The 22367-nt window shown below is 46.0% G+C and overlaps 1 protein-coding gene across 1 annotated transcript in view; it reads right to left on the reverse strand.

The window, feature by feature from the left end:
- RHEB (Ras homolog, mTORC1 binding) overlaps positions 1 to 22367 on the reverse strand; it is a 46172-nt gene that overhangs the window by 6496 nt on the left and 17309 nt on the right. Inside the window, exons 3-7 of the mRNA XM_040464522.1 lie at positions 15818 to 15889; positions 9229 to 9296; positions 1767 to 1849; positions 593 to 649; positions 430 to 477 (exon numbers count right to left, since the gene is read on the reverse strand). Coding sequence (XP_040320456.1) covers positions 430 to 477; positions 593 to 649; positions 1767 to 1849; positions 9229 to 9296; positions 15818 to 15889 — 328 coding nt within the window. The remainder of the gene's footprint in view (positions 1 to 429; positions 478 to 592; positions 650 to 1766; positions 1850 to 9228; positions 9297 to 15817; positions 15890 to 22367) is intronic.

Below are 22367 nucleotides of genomic sequence, written 5' to 3' on the forward strand. Positions count from 1 at the left end.
ACACGGCCTTGCTGGGTTACCCATGCTCCTGCGAGCCCTCCAAGTTCAGAGGACACGACTGCGCGTTCCTGTAACACTGACGGTCTGACAGGGGCGAGGCTGCGAGCACCCGAGGACGGGGCGATTCCCAAAGGCACGGGGTGCAGGCCTCTGGCCAGCCAGTCCCCTCTCCAGACGAGGCCCCGCAGGAGTGGGGCCCTTGTCCCTGACCACCGATCTCATGCCACCTGCGTCAAGGCGGGAGGGGGGAGATTTACGCTGTGGCTTTGCTTCTGCTTAGCTACAATCGCTGCCACGTTTCTGAACACAGAAGACGCTACAGCTGAGAATATTCTCGACGTGGGAACAAGAATTGCAAAAGGCACTTCCGTGGTGAGATCGGCGTAGGCTTCATTTTAGAAAGCAGTTCGCCATCTGGAAGGTACGCACCTTTCCATGTGTAGATCTTTCTTATTCCCGACCAGCATAATAGGTATTCTAGGAAGGGAAGGAAGAAAAAAGCCACAGTAAACCAGGGCCAGACCTGCCTGTTCACAAGACACTACGGTCATGAGGGCATCTGACAAAAGAGAACGAAACTGTTACTACTTACTGCACTTTCCCCACCATGTCCAACAATTTGCCGTGAATAACTTTAATCACTTCAAAACTGTAATACAAAAGCATGAAATCAGACCTCCGTCTTAGTTGGTGTTTTTACATGGTTTTTTTAAATGTTTGTTTATTTCTGAGAGACAGAAAGAGACAGAGCACCAGCAGGCGAGGGGCAGAGAGAGAGGGAGACACAGAATCCGAAGCGGGCTCCAGGCTCCGAGCCGTCAGCACAGAGCCCGACGCGGGGCTGGAACCCACGAACCGCGAGATCATGACGTGGGCCGAAGTCGGACGCTTAACCGACTCAGCCACGCAGGTGCCCCTCCGTGTTTCTTATATAATGTTTCTCGTGGGAAAAACATGGAATGTCACTGACTCACCACTGTAATATAAAATAAAGTGAACCCAAGGAATCTTATAGTTTTTTCCTATAAACCTTCTTTCACGGGGCGCCTGGGTGGCGCAGTCGGTTAAGCGTCCGACTTCAGCCAGGTCACGATCTCGCGGTCCGTGAGTTCGAGCCCCGCGTCAGGCTCTGGGCTGATGGCTCAGAGCCTGGAGCCTGTTTCTGATTCTGTGTCTCCCTCTCTCTCTGCTCCTCCCCCGTTCATGCTCTGCCTCTCTCTGTCCCAAAAATAAATAAACGTTGAAAAAAAAAAAATTTTAAACCTTCTTTCACGTGAGCGTGTGACACTGAGTAACCCTTACTGAGAATATTCAAGATGACGTACATGAGATTATTAGATGGGAAACTCTACCAGTTGGCTGACAAATCACATAAACGCGTATTTTAATCTCTGAATAAACATCTGTAGGATGTTCTGTAGCTAGAGGGCCCTCGCGGTCAGCCCGCCTTCCATGTTAACGTGGTGGAAATGCACAGACAGTAAACCGATTTACGTGGTTGTCATTCCCATTAGCAGAAAAGCTCAGATCACCTAGGCAGCTGGAGGTGAGGAATACAGTTTCCATTCTAGCAGTGCAAGAGAATGTTCATCGGGATACTTTTCCCCCTTAACAACCTGTTTGCTCCACAAGCCAATCACTGAGACGCATTAAGCCTGGTAAGGCTGATGGTTACTACAACCAGTTCCATCATAATCCTTTAGACGGCTGAACGCTATCTATGCAGAGCAAATAAACTCGAAGCAAGCAGCAGGGGGGGATCGTACCTTTTGATTGATGTAACAGAATACACAAGAATATAACCATTAATATCTATGGAGTATGTCTGAGGAAAGATGGAGTATTCATCCTGTGGGAGAAAAATAATTCCATCTGAGTAAAGTCTTCATATAGCATAACAAACAATCTTTACCCAAAGTTTTCCCCATATTACCTGGTCAAAGAAATCAAAGTCAACAAAGAAGTAGATTAAAACATTATTGTAGACACATAGCCCCACACACTGAAGACTTGTTTAAGACTGGTTTGGGGCTGCTAATTGTTTTAAGCTAATATTCAGAAACGATCCTGGCCATTCTAAGGCTTCTGGGGAGAAGGCTAATCACTTCTCCAAGTCCTGGTAGGGAGGATGAAGGAAACGTCAGGGCAACAGGTCCTGCAATCTTACGTGCAGTGAAAGGCACGAACGTTTCTTTTTTATTTATTTATTTATTTATTTTTATTTTTTCAACGTTTTTATTTATTTTTGGGACAGAGAGAGACAGAGCATGAACGGGGGAGGGGCAGAGAGAGAGGGAGACACAGAATCGGAAACAGGCTCCAGGCTCCGAGCCGTCAGCCCAGAGCCCGACGCGGGGCTCGAACTCACGGACCGCGAGATCGTGACCTGGCTGAAGCCGGACGCTTAACCGACTGCGCCATCCAGGCGCCCCTAACGTTTCTTTTACGGACAAAAAGTCCAGAATCTTAGATCTCATGGGAAACTCACGAGTGCTTCTGGTTTATTCCACAAATTTGTGTTTTCATATTTAAAAGTGTTAGGTCATCACTAAACCTGTTCCCTGCACTTGAATCACAAGGGCCCGAATGCCAGTCTATGCGCCATTAATGGGCTGCTACCAGCACTTGAGAGGGTAAGAAGAGAGGAAGAGAATCCAAACGCTACACGTAGGGTACCCGGACTTCCGAGGATCACAGGAGTTACTTACCGAGCAGGTTTAGGAATGAACAACAAAGGTACACGTTATGTGACAATGTATCAGCAGCTACTTTCATAAAGCGGCTTTAGGAGACTCAAATATAAAAGCATTCTAAAGGTCTAATGTCAGTGCAGTTTTCCTTAGTGCACGCCACTGTCTGGTACAAAACATTTTGTTCTCTGGTGAAATGTAACTGTCAACGCGCCGCGTATCCCGAGCAAGCGCTGTTCGCTGTTATATAGAACATCGTGTCAAACCACCATGTTACCAAAGAACTGTCTGTTAACTTTGCAGGTCCACAGGATGATTATAACTAATGTTCACGATGGCCCGCAATTATTACTATTTGCCACAGTAAAGTGTCTTTGAAAAAAACAACAAAGAGTAAGTTTTACTATCAGTTCTTGGTATCATAAATAGTAATCTTTAATTAGAAGATAGCATTTCTACACCACAGCACTCACTACATACACAAAATAAAACGTTTGTTTCATTATTACTTTCAGATTAGTTTCACTAAGTCAAGTTCATTTTACAAAAAAAGTTTTTTTAACGTTTATTTTTGAGAGAGCACGAGCGGGGGAGGGGCAGCGTGAGAGGGAGACACAGAATCCGAAGGGGGCTCCGGGCTCTGAGCTGTCAGCACAGAGCCCGACGAGGGGCTCGAACTCAAACTGTGAGATCATGACCTGAGTCGAAGTCAAACTGTTAACCGGATTATCCCCCCATGTGGTCCCCCCCCCCCCGTTTTTTTTTTTTTTTTTTAACATTTATTTATTTTTGAGAGACAGAGAGAGACAGACAGCATGGATGGGAGAGGAGCAGAGAGAGAGACAGACACAGAATCTGAAGCAGTCTCCAGGCTCCAAGCTGTCACCACAGAGCCCGATGTAGGGCTTGAACCCACAAACTGGGAGATCACGCCTTGAGCCAAAATCAAGGGTCGGGCATTTAACAGACTGAACCACCCAGGCGCACCAGTCAAGTTTATTTTAGTGTTAAATTTTGAGAACATTTTTGTCAATGGAATGATAGATCTTTTCACCCAGATTAAAAACAACATTCCAAATGATTTTAGTCACCAGTTGAGCTACAGGAGATCCAAAGTTCAAATCACCTTTTCCCTGAAGAGAAGATGTGGAAATAAAAGAGTAATCATGATCACATGGGGTGCCTGGGTGGTTCAGTCGGTTAAGCATCCGACTTTGGCTCAGGCTGTGGTCTCACCGTTCATGAGTGCAAGCCCTGCATCGGGCTCTGTGCTGATGGCTCAGAACCTGGAGCCTGCTTTGTGTTCAATATCTCCCTCTCTCTCTCTCTCTCTCTGCCCCTCCCCCGCTCACAATGGGTCTCTCTCTGCCTCTCAAAAATAAACAAACATAAAAAAAAAAAGCTTAAAATAAGAAAAGAGTAATCACATTTCAGAGGCATGGTGCAAGGAACAACTCATTAAAAAGTATATTGGAAGGAAAGGACCTCCGGCTGTAACAGAAACCAAAAAGGACAAAATTTCTAGGAATAAACTTAAGAGAACGAAACTGTACGTTCCAACTGAAAAAGATCTGAAAATCCTCCCAAGAGATAAAACACTTTAAAAACTGCAACAGTGCGCCGAGGTCCTCAGCGTTCACGCGCAGGTCTCCACGGTCCCCACTGGCTGATCCTGAATTAACACATGAATGCAACGTGAGCCCGATAAGAAGTGTCTTTTCCGAGAAATAGCAATTGTAGAAGCAGGTGGGTGAAAAGCACAAAGCTACTTATTTTAAACTTAAAGTAAGTACAGCACTAGTTCAGGAGCGAAGCAGACAGAAATCTACCAAGACCCAGACAGTCAGGGGGATTAGAGATGTGCTCATACCGGCCCTTCAGCTCAGTGAGGGAAAAAGTAACCTTCAACAAAACTGTGCAGGGAACAAGATCAGAAGCTTCTGGAGGTAAATGGCTGAGTCGCATCTCTAACTCACCCTTGGGCAAAAACACATTCCAGAGGAATTGAAGACTGCAAGATTAAAAATGGAAACTGCGTGCAGGGTAGACGGGAGAATTCTTTAAGAATAAAATCAGTTGAAAAGAGAATGATAAATTCAGCTGTGTGAGAACGAGCAAGTTCTTCATGGCTAAGGACCTTTCCAACAGAAATCATAAACTGAAAACAAAACCTTGCGGCTCAGATCACCTACCATGCGCCTTTGCTTCACATTATTACACTTGATCTTAGCCAAAAGGCTGAGAAGCGATTGCTTCACATTATTAAGGGGTCTCTCAAACCCATCAGCAAAGACCATCCGCCCAATAGAAAAAGGGCAAAGTACACGGACAGGATAATTCCCAGAAAAGGAAACACACTTGCCCTCAAACAGGAGAACGTGATCACACTCCTTCGTAAGAAAAATACTCATAAAATGCTACTGGGGCACTATTTTTCACCTAGCGGACTGGCGAGTAACCAGACGTGAAAATGCACTGCGCTGATGGATGTGTCGGGGAACAGGCAGGCACTCGCTCCTTGCTGGTGAGAAGGTAAGCGGCCACCCTATGGCCCAGCGACCCCACAGCCACGACATGTCCTCACACACACACATGGTCTATAATGACACAAGATACGGATCGCAGCGCTGCTGGTGGCACCAAGACTGGAAATGACCCACTTGTTGGTCAACAAAGTACGCTGCGTCCAAACAACAACACGCTACGCAGCAAGTGGAGGGAAAAAGGGCCACAGGGACCCACGTGGAATCACCTCCAAGACAGAGACGCAGGGATAGGTTACTCTCTGTGTAAAAGAGAAAAAATAAAACTACAATTGTATGTTCCAGTACAGAGTATCTGCAAAGCATCTACTAGAAACTGGTCACGGGGCTGTTCATGGAGGGCTGGAGCTAATGCAGCCAGAGCCCCAAAGACCCAAGTGTTACTATTTACCTTTTGGGGTTATTCCAGTTCTGTAACATGGGCATTTATTACTGTTTTTTAAAAACCGGACTTAAGTACGTAATACTTGTTTTTTTAAAAAGGGGGATTTGAGGGGCGCCTGGGTGGCGCAGTCGGTTAAGCGTCCGACTTCAGCCAGGTCATGATCTCGCGGTCCAGGAGTTCGAGCCCCGCGTCAGGCTCTGGGCTGATGGCTCAGAGCCTGGAGCCTGTTTCCGATTCTGTGTCTCCCTCTCTCTCTGCCCCTCCCCCGTTCATGCTCTGTCTCTCTCTGTCGCAAAAATAAATAAATGTTGAAAAAAAATTTTTTTGAAAATAAAAAGGGGGATTTGACACTATAAATATGACTGTCACTGGGGCGCCTGGGTGGCTCGGTCAGTTAAGCGTCCAACTTCAGCGCAGGTCACAATCTCGCGGTCTGTGGGTTCGAGACCCGCGTCGGGCTCTGTGCGGACAGCTCAGAGCCTGGAGCCTGCTTCCGATTCTGGGTCTCCCTCTCCCTCTGTGCCCCTCCCCCACGCATGCTCTGTCTCTCAAAAATGAATAAATGTTAAAAAATTAAAAAAAAAAAAAAAAAAAATGACTGCCACCGGTTTACCTGTCATTGAGTCTACTTCAATTAGGCCCGAACAAAGTATTTCATGCAAACTAAAAACCATCCACTTGTACTTGACCATGTTCACTCCCTCCCCTTGCTGGCAGCAAAACCTGCTACGACATAAACTACCAAGTAGATAGTACTTGCTGCGACAGTGTTCCTCTTAAAACGGGTCAACCGCAAACACGCTATAGACTGTTTGAAGAATCTGCCCTCTCATCACCTTCCCCTGCCATGGGCACTCTTCGCTCCAGCCCCAGCCCCTAGGAATCCAATTTAAGAACAGCTGTAAACGTGTCGTGTTGTCCAGCTGCCACAGAACAAGGTGTTCGCGGTTACAGAACCGCAGCAAAGCAAATGTGCGTGTCGTTAGCATCACGAATCATAAATACGAACACAACCTTTTATTTCAGAGTCTCCCAACTGAACGTAGCCTTGAAGAACTACTAGCTGCAACGAGCACAAGTTATTCGAAGCAGCTGAATTTGGATCCGTTCTGTGCAAAAATTCTCTAATTATTCTGATCTGGCAGTAACAGGCCCAAAGGAGCGCGACAGGCAGAGCTGGTCGCGGACCTTGCTCTCGCCGCCCCTCCCACCATCCACCCGCTCCCCAAGATCTCTGATCCCTTTGGGGTGATTCTTTACTACTCTATCATTAAACAGTTACGGGCATGTGACGCTCAGTGCCAAGCAGAATCCCAGAGGGACACATCTTCTATTCTGATAAGGAGTCAGCATAAAGAAATTTTCTCTAGAGAGATATTTTCAAGGACAGCGCTATTCCAAGGATAAGCGACACCCGCACTCCTCCCATTCAGGGTCATGTTAACATCAACGGAGTTGCCATGCTGGGCATCGCTCTGGTCTTAAGAGCATCAAAGATCTACACGTCAGGACCCAAGCTTCTGGAAGCTCATCAATCTCCTCTAAACCATGCAACAATCCTGTGAAGGCGGGCACTACAGAATCATCTGTTTACAGATGAAGAATCTGAGACCAAGAAAGGTTCATTAACTTTCTCAAGGTCACCAGGCTAGCCAAAAAAAAAAAAAAAAAAAAAAAAAAAAAAAAAAAGCCAGGGTTCAGGATTCAAAAATCCAGGCAGCACGACTGCAGAGACCACGTTCCAAACTATGAAACACTGGTTTCTCCTTCTGGCCTATTATAAAATGAATTTCTATAGTAACATTACACGAAAGCGATTTACTGATTTACATCCTCACCCCCATTTTCCAGAAGCTTTAACAAAAATTCTAAACGAAGACATAAACAGCAAAGCAGGATCTTGGTAAAGTCAGAGGCCCACTATGAACGGAGTGCCTGTTATTTCTTCGCCCAGGACCCTATCCGTTAACACCTGCTGTTCTAGCATAATTGTTAACAGGGCTCCCTTCACTCTTAGTTGTTTTAGGCAATAAATTGTACCGGTCACCTTAACCACGAAAGACACAAACTCTAAGAATCGAACGCAACGTCGGACCCCAGAGGCTCTCCTACAGTGACTTCTAAGATAAGCTCTGTCCTCTAGGTCACGACTCCCCTATGGAGACTCTGTTCCTCTTCTGCTTTACGCCCCAAACTCCCCTTCGGTCACTGGACAGGTACCCTGCAGAGTCAAAGTCCAGGATGGCTCTGCTCTAAGACAGCCATCGTGAGATCTGAGGACGGAAGCCCATTATACCGATTACCCAGTGGCCTGCAGGGTGAATGAGGGAGTCACGTGGCATACCCCTGGGACGTGCACATTTGATTTATTTTCCTTGAAGCTTCCAGAATTGAAACTCCAGGGTTCCTTTGGTGCTCAAACCACTCAATATAGCTATTGCTTCACTAGGGGGCTACCCTTTGCTTCTATGTTCACTTCAGAACTTAAGGGTGGGGAGGGGGGTTCATTCCAAACTCACATGACGGGTCACATCATTCTACCTCAATCTTCCCAGGTTCCAGAAAAAAAAGCCTCCGTTTAACATGGCAGATCAGGTTACGCTACACGCGCTTCCCTGCTAGTCTGATCCTCTGTCGATCGTAAGAAACAAGGCAGGACTCGGACGACATCCCAGCCTCTTGAAGGTCCCACTCCAGCAACTGTAATAGATCTGGCCCAACAGAACGGCTTCTAGTAAAAGCCGGACCAGGTGCCACGGGAATGGGTGAAGTTCAGCCGCCAGGGTTAGGAGTTTCTTTGTACTCTTCAAGTTCTCTGAACTTCTTTCACCCACTGGTTCTAGTCAATTCCCCTGGCCATCCTCCGCCAAATCCCTGCTACATTAACCCGTGAAGACCTTTTTTTTTTTTTTGGTTGTTTAATCTTTGGCAATGACTTACTGCCTAGCAAATCAAATCAACACTCCTTAAGCTCGTGATCATGTCATCCATCTAGAAGTCACCTCATTTCTGCCCTATACCTTTCTCATCCCTTTCCCCAGGAAAAGACTTAACTTTTGTTTTTCTAAAGAAATTGTTGTATGTTTTCATTTATTTTTGAGAGAGTGAGAGTGCGAGCAGGGGAGGGGCAGAGAGAGAGGGAGACACAGAATCCGAAGCGGGCTCCAGGCTCCGAGCTGTCAGCACAGAGCCCGATGCGGGGCTCGAACCCACGGACCGTGAGATCATGACCTGAGCCAAAATCGGAGGCTCAACCGACCGAGCCACCCGGGCGCCCCTACTTTTTTTCTCCTTAATGTAGAAAGGGAGGAAAAGCACTATAGGATTCTGACATAAAATGCAAGTTTAAAAAACAGAAATACAATATCCTATGATATATACAAACCTTCCTGATGCTATGAGTGCATTTAACACAATTCTAGAGTAGAACAACAAATTAATGATTCGGAAAAACTGCCACAAATGTCTTAGAAGACAGCCTGTTAATATTCAGGCACACATAAATCAGGAGGGGCTTTCCTGGCATCACTGTTGCGTTTAAGCATCAACGGCAGGGCCGGGACCGCTAGACAGAGGACAGCGGAAGGGGACTCTGAGACACCAGACTTACTTGTCCAGCTGTGTCAACAAGCTGAAGATGATATTCTTGTCCATTTACTGTGATCAATTTTGTGAAAGCTACAGGGAAAAAGGGAATTAAATATTAGTAAAAAGAATTGACTTTAGATCAGTTAAAGCTTGAACACCGACCACCGATTAAGAAGAGCCCCTAATCGTTTCATAAAAAGATCCCACAAAGCAAAATGGAACAGATCTGAGTTTACAGATTCTCCCCTCTTCCATTATTTAAGTAACAGATACTGGCTGATGGATGAAAATCCAGCCTCGGTACACCTTGAACCTCGTTCCATGAAACTGAAATTAGGCAACAATTCATATGCTGTAAAAGTCATGTGAGTGCTCCGTGGCTTACACCTTCCTCTGTGAAAAAGAGAAATACATTACATAAAGTGTGAGGTCTAGAATGGACCCAAAGCACAAAACCTTTCATTAATGTAGAAGTCTGGCGTCAGAGCACAAACAGCTAATATTAACTGAAGTGTTAAGAACGTCCAGTACATAAAAAAAATGATCAATTTCATCGACATAAAACGGCAACGGCACAGGTGTTCTGCATGAAAGCCATCATTCCCACGTAGCTTAAGCATCTGAGCAATTTGTGACAATCTCTCTTCCCTACCAAGGGGGGGAGAAAAACCAGACTCATAACTTCCGGAAAAGTCCATTCAGAATCCCGAGGAGACAGACTTCAAACAAATGTAGACAAAAGAGGAAAAGAACTATTAATAGTAAGAGAATATTGAAGAGTAACCATCTGGAACCCTGACAGCAGAACGGAACTTATTTCTTTTGCGTCCATGGTCCCGGCCATCTTCACTTAAGACGCGTCGTTGGATCTCCTGGCTGGCCACTCGACTGGACCAGAACCGGGCCACAGAATCGGTCCCTTGCACAGCTGGGAGAGGACCCGCTGTTGTCCACTTTATCCCACAGCCAAAGGGGAAAGCACAGCAGACATATGAAAATTATGAGAGAAAACTGGGAAGTGACCAGGGGGACAGAGAAGAGACCTTCCCTGGAGGAGGAGTTCCACGGGAGCACTCCCCTACGGCCAGCAGGGGTGCTAGAATCGGGAGGAAAGACCACAGACCAGGCCAGCCACACCAGTTGCCACATTTTTTCTCCCTTCATTTGCATGCCTTAATGGAGACTACCACTTTAGAGAATAATTTCACCAGATGAAAACCGAATCCAAATGATTTCAAGATAGGGAGTACACAACATAATGTGTTTCATCAATTTGATTGCATTTTTCTTCCACACTGGAACTTCTCTGAACGTGGGGTGCACCTGGCCTTGACTGTGCTTTTGATCACTATCAGCCAGGGGGCAGTCATGATGCTCCTGTGTGAAAACCTGCCACTGACACCTTAGTTGGGGAAGATCAAAAAGTATATTCAAGACGATGAAATTTATGTAAGGAACCGTGATGAGCAGTAAAACAAGTAACCTTCAATTAGATTTAAGTAACTGTGGTTATGAAGTATGACATAATTATTATGACAACACTACTAAACAAAACAGCACTCATTCACGCAAGAGCTCTTTCTTGAGTACCTATGATCGCCAGGAGCACTGTTCTCGGAGCTCGAAATACTGCAGCTGACCTCAGCGTGCTTACAGCCCCAGGGGAAGGAAGGGAGACACCGTCAGGCACGTCTTTGGGAGAAGAGCATCCGGAGGTCAAAGAGCAAGTGCCAAAGCCCGGCGAGAAGCAAGATCAGCACAGAAGCGGAGAGAGTGCTGGGGCGGTAACCAGGCTGGGGAGGAGGCAGAGGACCTTTTAGGAGATGGTAAGGACTTCAGAGTTTCATTCTAAATGTGCTGGGAAACCAAGGGTTCTGAGGCAGGGGAGTGACTTGGTCTGATTTATATTTTAAAGAGCTCGCTCTGGCCATGCTGTGAATAAGAGAAATGGACAAGAAGGGACCAAGGACATTGGTGGGGGTCCATAATATAGTGCTTACGTAGACTCGGGATCTGAAGACAACGATGGTGGTCTGGGACCAGAGAGCCATGGTGGAATTCAAAGGGAGAGCCAAAAGGATGAAAACAAAATTTTTTAAATGTTTACTTTTGAGAGACAGAGCGAGAGTGCGCGAGCACAAGCAGGGAGAGGCAGAGAGAGAGAGACACAGAATCCGAAGCAGGCTCCAGGCTCTGAGCTGTCGGCACAGAGCCCGACGTGCGGTTCAAACTCAGGAACCAAGAGATCATGACCTGAGCCGAAGTCGGATGCTCAACCGACTGAGCCAACCAAGTGCCCTGAGCCAAAAGGATTTCTGGCTGGAGGCAGGGTGTGAGAAAATGGAGAGGTGGGAGGACTCCAGAGTTTTTGGCTTGAGCCACGAGATGCATGAATTGCCATTTGCCAATTCGGGAAAGCCCGGGGAAGGAGCGCTGCAGATGGGGGAGGAAGCAAAGGAAGACGACTACACCCAAGGGGAAGGGAGGGCAGCTGAACAGAAAAGCCCAGAGTCTGGGGGAGAGGGTGCGACTGGGGGTTTTGGGAAACAAGCAAACTTCTGGGAAGAAGGGAAGATCGCTGGCGATCAAGTCCCGCGAAAGCCCTAGCCGGACTTTGGAGCCCAGGGCCCCCCGATACTGCCAGGTCAGGAAGATCAAGATTCAGCCAAGGAGACGGGAGAAATACTGGCCACGAGGGAAGAGTCAAACGGGACGACACGTAATTGTACAGAAGATAAAGGAAATGAAGCTATTGATCAATGTGTTAGTATATCCTTGCACATAAAAAGGATGTAAATCCTCCTACACACAGCAGTAAAATGAAATCGAGGCCTTTCCATCTGTCATGGAAAACTGCCTCTTCTTATTACTATAGAAAAAAAGGAAGTGTAATAAGAGAGCTGTCCGCTCCATAAACTAGGAACCAATTCTTCTACGCACTCCATGTTCGATCCTGCACAGCAGTGGAAAGCTGGCTTTCTCCTGGCATCGCTTTCCTCGAGCCCTCTCTCCGCCCCCCTCCCTTTTTCAATCACTAGAGAAATTAACCCACTTCCCCCAACGAAAATCCTGAAACTGCCCTAAGCAAGGCTAACAGTGACGTATTCGTAGAGCCTACTAATGAGGGACAGATTTCTAAGATTTGGAATGCGCCAAATAAGATCTGTGTTCCTGAAGTGTATCACAATCTCCTAATTCGTATCCTACTGAGAAGGCTACCCACCATGCAATGCTTGATAATGCTGCAAAACTCCTAATTAGAACGGTCCCGTTTTCTCAGCTTTATTAACGCATCAACGGTACTACCTGGAAATGGCAGAAGTTGTAAATCACTACTATTTTTCCTCCTCTAATCGACCAACTACCCCTACTGGTTAAATCTCACCAGAGCAATTTAGTTTGTATTGAGTTGTTAGATTAACAACACGGTAGACAATCTACCCATTTGCGTAGGTAGTATTTTTGGCATAAAAACATCCCCAAGCTAGAAAAATACAGGGTTTTATTAATGTTATTCTCCTACATTCCATTTTCTTTTATTAAAAAAAAATTTTTTTTTAATGTTTATTTTTGAGAGAGAAAGAGCGTAAGCTGGGGAGGGGCAGAGAGAGAGGGAGACACAGAACCGGAAGCAGGCTCCAGGCTCGGAGCGGTCAGCACAGAGCCCGATGCGGGGCTTGAAATCATGACCTGGGCCAAAGTCGGGACACCTAACCGACTGAGCCACCCAGGCGCCCCCTCCTATATTCCATTTTAAAAGAAGATGAGACAGTCTCAGAAGTTTGGCTTTTGTGGTAATGTCTCAGAGATGCGTCACCACTGAATGTTTGCTATGAACCACCTGTTCTATGTTCTGAAGTTAAGTGCAAAATAATTACCGGATTCTTTCCATATTTACAGAGTACTGTTTTTTTTTTTTTTTTTTCAAACCTTAAAACCATCCATTCGTTGGCAACAGGTTTATGATAACCTGTTCCATTTCTAATTCCCTGTCATCACTGAGCAATGTTTATTTTATTGTTAATGTTTATTTATTTTTGAGAAAGAGAGAGAGAGAGAGAGAGACAGAGTGGGAGCAGGGGAGGGGCAGAGAGAGAGAGAGAGAGAGAGAGAGACAGAATCTGAAGAAGGTTCTAGGCTCTGAGCTGTGAGCACAGAGCCCGACTCGGGGCTCGAACCCACAAACCATTAGATCATGACCTGAGCCGAAGTTGGGACGCTCAACCAACTGAGCCACCCAGGAGCCCCTACTGAACGATGTTTCTGACCAAACAGCACAGGAAACAGTGGAGAAAGGGTTTCTTCCTGGGTTGGTCAGAAGCAGGGTAAACAGAAGCTGATGTGTGCATACAACTCATGAACTTTTAAGCGATTCATATACCCTGACACTCATTTTCGCTCCTGCCTAAAGACTTTAATAAATATTCCAAATTCATTTTTGAGATGAAAAAATAAAAGTCTTTTTTATTGAACACGAAGTAGTAGGAAACATTAAAAATACGATTAAAGATGTTGACAGACTTCAGGTTGGGTCATTCAATTTCTAAGATGATATCAAAGTAAGGAAGCTGGACGTTCACTGGATCTTTTACTTACATATAAAGAAAATATATCTGTACACAACACCATGGCTTTCCTTCCACCTTAGTTATAAATGGCACATAAACACTCAAAAATAAGAACCACCTTTATAGGCAGGCCTAACCAAGAAAACTGTACTGTATTATTCTGTGAATAAAATGCCCAAATGAGACTTATCTTAAGGATACACAACTCTTTAAGTTGTTATGTACAGCAAATGTTAAGACCAAGAGCACGATTTGCTTGTGTTCTTATTCCAATGGAGAGATAACCAAACTTGTCCACCTAGCACTCAAATTTGTTTTACATTTATTCATTTTTGAGAGCCAGAGAGAGACAGCACACAAGCGGGGTAGGGGCAGAGAGAGAGGGAGGCACAGGATCCGAAGCAGGCTCCAGGCTCCGAGCCGTCAGCACAGAGCCCGATGCGGGGCTCGAACTCACGAACGGCGAGATCGTGACCCGAGCCGAAGTCAGACGCCCCACCGACTGAGCCACCCGGGCGCCCCTGTCCACCTAGGATTCAAATTCATCTGCTCCTCACACCGGCGTACTGTTCTGTAAGTCACAGCCAAACAGATCAGCACAGGATGTGCCCGTAGTCAGGACTCTTCCTTTCTGGACACTGGCCGAGCTTACTTTCAAACCCGGGTCTTCCCAGGGCCAGTTCCCCGACAGGTTTCCTTCCCCGCTACCAGCATACTGGGACATGAGGGACAGCTGCATGTTTTAAGTCAGAGGTGGGCAAACTCTTCCTATAAAGGGCCAGATGCTACTGTAGAACAAAAGCAGCCACAGACACTACGTAAATGAATGAATATGGCTGGGTTCCGATAAAACTTTATGGACGCTAAAGCCTGAATTTCACGTAACTTTCACATGTCCCAAATATTCTTCTTCTCTTAAACCTTTTTTAATGATTAAAAAATGTAAAAACCAAAAAAAAAAAAAAAAAAGTAAAAACCATTCTTTGCTCATGGGCTGTACAAAAAGGCAGTGGGTCTTTCTGGCCTACAAGCCATAGTCTGTCAACCCCCCTGTCGTAAGCCTCTTTGGAAATCTCTCTCGTGAGCGCCGGGCAGATGAGATCTATGAATCTAGTTCACGAACCTGACCGTTAAGTCGGCTTCATGTCTAATGTGCCCATCAGGGTTTGATGAATCCCATGTTTAAATGTGTGTGTTCCTGGTGACAAATCCTGGGGAAGCCCAGGTGCCAAGAATCTCAGAAGACTAGTTCTAGGGCCTACTTAGGGTTTTAAGATCACCCGAAACGAGCAGCTTCCGATAAATCAGCTTCTCTGCATGAAGTGCTTTAGATTTTCCTCCATGACTCTAGAATCAAGACCTCTCTCATGGTCCTAGAATCCTTCAAGAAGATTCTGAAACCATGGACTGAAACCGGACAAGGTAAATGAAGGTTGTGGTTGGTCCCGGTCTTTGGGGCTTTTCTCTGCGCGTGGCCAGAAATGCCAACAGGCTTTAGAACCAACTTTGTTTTCACGCTGCAACTGCTCTCTCCATCCCAGAATCGCTCACTACTCCACAGCCTTGACTTTCAAGTGTTCATGACTGGAAGGGGTTGGGGGGCTGCGGGGGAGGGGGCTGGGAGGGCTGGTGATTCCGTGTAAGAGTAAGGTACAAAGGAACTAGAGTGTTTTCATCCTTCCTTTTCAAGCTTGGAATCCTTAAAAAGGGCTACTGTTGAGAAGAAGGGGGGGGGGAGGGTGCGGAGATTGTGTGCTCTCTTCTTGTTTTCCTGAAGCAGAGTCTGGGACAGGAGGTTCACTGTAGGACTGGATTCCTATGGAACTGAATAACAATTTCTCGATGGAGGGATTTGGATACTAAGTAAAAAATCCATTCAGTGTGAAGCGGGTCAAACTTCTGGAAGCTTTTCTGGACCCCCGTTGGAAATCTATAGGTTTACCCCAATAACCCCTGCAATCAAAGCTTCCAGAAGTACACAATGGCTGTTTGTATGTAGAATGTAGGCTTCTCAGTTTATAAACCCTTGAAAACAATACTTACTGTTTTCTATGGTTGGGTCGTAGGAGTCAACAAATTGGCCTTCAACAAACTGAATCGTCAATGAGGATTTCCCTATAAAAGAGAGCAAAAGCTCAGTATGTATTTGCATATTAAGGTAAAAAAAAATTCTACTATTTTACAAAAAAACCCCACTCTAACAAGATGAAGAAACGGAAAGTACTGGGATCAGAACACCTGCCTTTAAATAAGCCTTTGGGCAATTTCAAAAAGGAAATAAAATTTCAAGAATCTGCTTTCTAGGAGAGGAATTTAACCAATTAAGCTATTATGAATTAAAACACTTTTGTGACATTAACAAATATTACTGACCAGCAAACGTTTCACATATTCTGTTAAAGGTAAACTCTGCAATAAGGTCTAAACTAAGCTAATTTCCTCTGGTGTCCCTGAAATGTGGGTATTAATTTTAATACAGAAATTATTAAGACAGGATTTGTTTCTTTGGGCTCTTTCCTATGTGGCTGTTAGAAATGTTACCAGGTACAGCTTTTAATTTTTTCTTTTTAACGTTTATTTATTTTTGAGACAGAGACAGAGCATGAATGGGGGAGGGTCAGAGAGAGAGGGAGACACAGAATCCGAAGCAGGCTCCAGGCTCTGAGCTGTCAGCCCAGAGCCCGACGCGGGGCTCGAACTCACAGACCATGAGATCATGACCCGAGCTGAAGTCGGACACTTAACCGATGGAGCCACCCAGGTGCCCCTAATTTTTTTTTTTAACGTTTATTTATCTTGCCAGAGAGAGAGAGAGAGAGAGAGAGAGAGAGAGAGCGCGAGCGAGCGAGCATGAGCGGGGGAGGGACAGCGAGAGAGGGAGACACAGAATCTGAAGCACATTCCAGGCTCTGAGCCGTCAGCACAGAGCCTGACGCGGGGCTTGAACTCACAGACTGCGAGATCATGACCTGAGCCGAAGTCGGACGCTCAACTGACTGAGCCACCCAGGCACCCCTCCAGGTACAGCTTTTAAAGAGGGTAATGTGAGACATGTAAAAGAAGTCTTTAAAAAACTCCTCGAAGGCAGAAATCCTGCCTGAACCATTCAGTCTCAAAAGCCTAGTGATGTCTGGCACACACAAAATAATGAAGAAATGTTCTGGACTTTATAATAAAATCACTTTCTCATAATTGAGCCTATGTGCTAACCAATCAAGAGCCGGAGGCTTAAGTTCTCAACTATTTAATGCCTAAAATTTCACCTGCTGGACTTCAGAACGGGGCACTCTGTAAAGATAGTGTGAGAACAGTCCAGGAAATGATGTAAGTGTTCCCCCCCCCCCCCCAATTTCACCCCAAACACTTTCTTCTCTCGTATGTCTCCCAGAGCACTAGTGTTTTTTGGGTAAGATTTAATTTTTTAACTAATCTCTACACCCAGTGTGGGACTTGAACCTACAACCCCGAGGTCAAGAATAGCATGCTCTTGGGGCGCCTGGGTGGCGCAGTCGGTTAAGCGTCCGACTTCAGCCAGGTCACGATCTTGCGGTCCGTGAGTTCGAGCCCCGCGTCAGGCTCTGGGCTGATGGCTCAGAGCCTGGAGCCTGTTTCCGATTCTGTGTCTCCCTCTCTCTCTGCCCCTCCCCCGTTCATGCTCTGTCTCTCTCTGTCCCAAAAATAAATAAACGTTTAAAAAAAAAATTAAAAAAAAAAAAAAAAAAAAAAAAGAATAGCATGCTCTTCAGATTGAGCCAGCCAGGCGCTCCCTATTAACTTTACACACACGCTCTACATGTTCGCTGCATCTCACCGGACTTTTATCTCAAAAGACCTTCAGGGAGAGAGGTTTGCACCAGGAGCCTTCTGCTTCTGAGGGGTTTCGGTTGGCACGTTTTCATAACACGGGCAGCACCCCCCCCCATACTTAGAAATTAATGAATTAATAAACTGGTTTACAAGTGGGAGCTGCGGGGAGACAACTAGAAACCCCCCAAGTTGGCAGGACTATTTTACTCCTCACGGGCAGTTAAACACACAGTTCAAAGTGTTTCTAGAATTATTAAAACCCGAAATCATTGTCTACAGAAGCAGCCTACAAGAGCTTTTGACAATTAAAAGTTACCTCCCTGCTTTAAATCCTCATTTCAATTAGAATAAATTTCCTGGGGCACCTGGGTGGCTCAGCAGTCGGTTAAGCGGCTGACTTTGGCTCAGGTCATGATCTCACAGTTCATGAGTTCGAGCCCTGCACTGGGTTCTCTCTGTCCCCATCTCTCTCTCTGCCCCTCCCCTGCTTGCTTCCTAGCTCTCCCTCTGTCAAGAATAAAGTAAACATTAAAAATTAAAAAAAGAGTAAGCTCCCAAATCCCAACCAGGCCGGGCCCTGCTCCGTCTACCCTCCCCCACCCCCCCCAACCTCTCTGCTGCCCCTCCCCAGACCCTCCCGGGCCCATTTGGCACATCCCCCTCTGTCCCTCTGTTCTAGCATTCTCTGCACACGACTCACTTTTGTCATTACTTTGGGAGCTCAATGGCCCTTCTTCAGAGATGCCTCTGCTAAGACCACCCCATCTAAGGTGGCACCCACTCCCTAAGGGTCACTCTATCACAGCCATCCTGCTTTTTCTCCGTAGTGCTTGACGTTATCGGACACGGTCTTCGCTCATTAGCCTCCGGAGACCAGTATGGTGACTGAGGGGTACAGCAGACGCTCAGGTTTTGGAACGAATGAATGAGATTAAAACTTACGTGTCCAAAGGGCACTCTCACGCATTCTGGATGTTATAAAAGATCTCAATTTTATACCCAAGGCAAGGAAAGACAGTTCAACAGGAATTAAGAAACAGTTATTTAGTATTTATTTTGGTATCGAACCACGAGCCTGCCTGTGCTATGTGGAATACGGGGTCATCCAGGAGCCCACACGTTTCAAAGGGACTGTGTTCAAAAGAAAGCATGTTATCGAAGCTAGTTCATAAAGAGCATTTAAGTTAACAGACAGCAAACCTATTTTATGTAAGGAAACAGCAAGAGAAAAAAGTCTACTAAGTCAGCCAAACTGAAAAAATTTAAAGGAGTAGGAAAATTCTTATTTATACTGAATGCTACTGCTTCAAGCAAAAGACATTTAATTGGAAAGGAAAGAGAGAAAGAAACTTCTTTAGGGCTTCTAAGGGGACTTCTGGGCCCTCCGGTGGGCACTCTGACACCCCTAGGTAGGCTAAGGGAGGGTTTTGGCTTGTACATGGAAAGAAGGAAGGAAGCACAATGTAATTTTTCTTAAAGATAAATGGGCAAGAGTTACAAGGGCTTCAGAGGATTTTTACACCTTTTCCCAAGTAGAACCGGGTTAAGAACAGTGGAAGAAAGGGGTTGCCCATGACACCCATGATGAGCCCCTCCGAGAGGAGGCAGGAAACACGGAAACACAGCTCAGAGTGGTGCCAGGTAAGCTTCAAGGGCCTCACTTGCAGGGGTGAAGGGGCAGAGAGCGCAGAGCCTCGGAAGTTATCCCAGGAAACTTAAGAAATTCAAGAAGACACACGTTTAACAAGACAGCATGACATTAAGTGCAACGACGGAGTATTACATAAACCAGCGGCCCACGTTTTAAAAATACAATTCCTGGCGCGCGTCCAAAGAGGAGTTTCTCACATATGTCATGAAGGGCGTGAATTATACAAAAGGCTAAATTAACACTGCACTTGAAAACACGGATAATCATTCTGGCGAAAGGCAGACAGTGGAGTCCAACGCAAATCACAGTGCGGGTTGACACAGCAAACTCTCGTCTTGGCAAGTAACTGGGACACCCGAATTTAAAGCCCCGGTCTTCAGGGAGCCAACTGGCTTTCTGCATCTGCCTGGTCCTGGGAGAAGGGAACCATCCATTAGCAGAGGCAGGAGGGCTCTGGCCTCCCCTGGGGTCTCTCCTCCTCTGCACTCTCCCCTAGGGGGAGGTGATTAATTATTTAAATGAAGAAGGGACAGGAAGACCACGTTTGCTGATAGGACACAGCGGGTTTCTCTGCCGTTTCCATTAAAAAGTCGAATTACGGGGCACCTGGGTGGCTCGGTCGGTTGGGCGTCCGACTTCAGCTCGGGTCGTGATCTCGCAGTTGATGAGTTCGAGCCTCGCATCGGGCTGTGTGCTGGCGGCTCAGAGCCTGGAGCCTGCTTCTGATTCTGTGTCTCCCTCTCTGTGTCCCTCCCCCGCTTATGCTCGGTCTTTCTCTGTCTCAAAAATAAAGATAAACGTTAAAAAAAAAAAAATAAAAAAAAAAAATAAAAAGTCGCATTATTAGGCAGCCAGTGTTGAGACCTTTATATTAATGGTAGTAAACACATCCCACTTTTCATAACGTCCTTAGCCTCGCTTCCAGCAATTTCTGGCTTTCAGGGACCTCCTCGTCCTCTAGAGCAGTTTGCAGCTACAAAAGGCATTGCTGATCCACAAATGATACTCTTTTTAAACACAAAATTTTTTTTTAATGTTTATTTTTGAGAGCAAGAGCAAGAGTGCGAGAGAATGTGAGAGATAGAGCAAGAGCAAGGGAGGGGAAGACACAGAATCTGAAACAGGCCCCAAGCTCTGAGGGGTCAGCACAGAGCCTGATGTGGGGCTCGAGCTCACAAACTGCGAGAAATCACGACCTAAGCCGAAGTGGGCCACTTAACCGCCTGAGCCACCCAGGCGCCTCCACAAGTGATATTCTTGATCACCTTTAACATTTTCCCTTCGTTATAACGTCATAAATTTACTGTGGCCTTTACATTTATCAAATTCAGATTCTGAAACACTAGTTACTTCCTGAAGACGTTTCAGCAACAATCGTGCTCTCAGTAGGCTCATAAATTTGTACGATCTGAGAAGACCCTCAAATTCCAGATCAACTCTCTGGAGAAATGTATGAAAACACATGAGCGATCTGAAAGAAAATAAAAGGCACCACATACGCAGATGTGTGTTATTAACGCACAGAGGGGCGCAGATCACTCATTTTATGACATATCGTAGTACTAAAAAGGTTTGAAGGGGCGCCTGGGTGGCGCAGTCGGTTAAGCGTCCGACTTCAGCCAGGTCACGATCTCGCAGTTCGTGGGTTCGAGCCCCGCGTCGGGCTCTGGGCTGATGGCTCAGAGCCTGGAGCCTGTTTCCGATTCTGTGTCTCCCTCTCTCTCTGCCCCTCCCCCGTTCATGCTCTGTCTCTCTCTGTCCCAAAAATAAATAAAACGTTGAAAAAAAAAATTTAAAAAGGTTTGAAAACAAAATATCCCCATCTTCCACAATTAATTTCCAAATACTCTTCGGCTAGACTAAAACCCCCCTTAACTTTAAAAATCCTACAGATTTTCGATTTTTTTTAAGTTTACTTATTTATAGAGAGAGCATGGGGGAGGGGGAAGGGCAGAGAGAGAGAGAGAGAGAGAGAGAGGGAGAGAAAGAACACCCCAAGCAGGCTCCACACTGTCTAGCGCAGAGCCCGATGTGGGGCTCAATCCCACGAACCGTGAGATCATGACCTGAGCCGAAATCAAGAACTGGATGTTTAAGTGACTGAGCTGCCAGGGACCCCCCGCCCCAAATCCTACAAATCATTTTTAAAAAGTTTCTTCTTGTGGTGCCCGGGTGGTTCTGTCGGTCAAGCGTCCAACGACTTCCCACATCCTTGATTCGAATTGTCTCCCTCTCCCTCTGACCGTCGCCCTCCACCCCCCCCCCCCACGTTCTCTCTCTCTCTCTCAAAAATAAATAAACATTAAAAAATTTTTTTTCCTTAAGTTTCTTCTACACTTTTACCGGGTAAACCCAGCATTTATGTGTTTCTCGCCAAGGATAACGGGGCACGGTAACTTTGTTCACCCGGTATTTTCCCCACGGAAGATACACCTGCACAGTTGCTGACTGAATCTCTCACACTTGTGATTACTACAAAATAAGCGCTGTGCACAAAACATTTTAAGAGCTTTCAGGTTAATTTTGAACTCGTTTTCATGATTGTTCTCCTAAAAAAAAAAAACCCACAACAAAACCCTACTTTTGGATTACTTCCCCCTCTCCCCAGCCAGCATTCTCCGGAACAGCTGGCACATTACTTGTTCATCGGGACATAATGGGGAGGAGAAGGTTCCATCTACCAACTAGTCTGTCAAGTCGTTTGGCACAGGGTCCACGGAGAGCAGTGTGATGTATCTGGGACACAACCCATCCCCGAGGACTGCTTTCATTTTCACCTGAAATTCCTAACCTCACCTTATGCGACCTGATGTCCACGTAGATAAGCTAACACTTTAGCTTCAAAGCTTCACTGTATTGCCACCAATAATCATCTGTGTCGCTTCAGAGAGGCACCTTGTGAGCCCAGCACCAGACCCTGGCTGGTCACCCCTCCCAGACGACTCCACTTCTAACACCTGCACCTCCCATGTACCAATCACAAGCAGGGCGTTCTCCTGGCTCTCACTCTCTGACTTCTATCGAGCACATCTCCGGAAGTAAAGTTTTCAAACCAGGGGGTTGAAACCCACCAGGTGATGAAGTCAATATACTGAACTGTGACCAGACTATCTGTGTTTTTTTTTTAATTAAAAA

The sequence above is a fragment of the Herpailurus yagouaroundi genome, unplaced genomic scaffold (assembly GCF_014898765.1).
Source record: "Herpailurus yagouaroundi ecotype Mexico unplaced genomic scaffold, PumYag 483, whole genome shotgun sequence".
Lineage (NCBI taxonomy): Eukaryota > Metazoa > Chordata > Mammalia > Carnivora > Felidae > Herpailurus > Herpailurus yagouaroundi.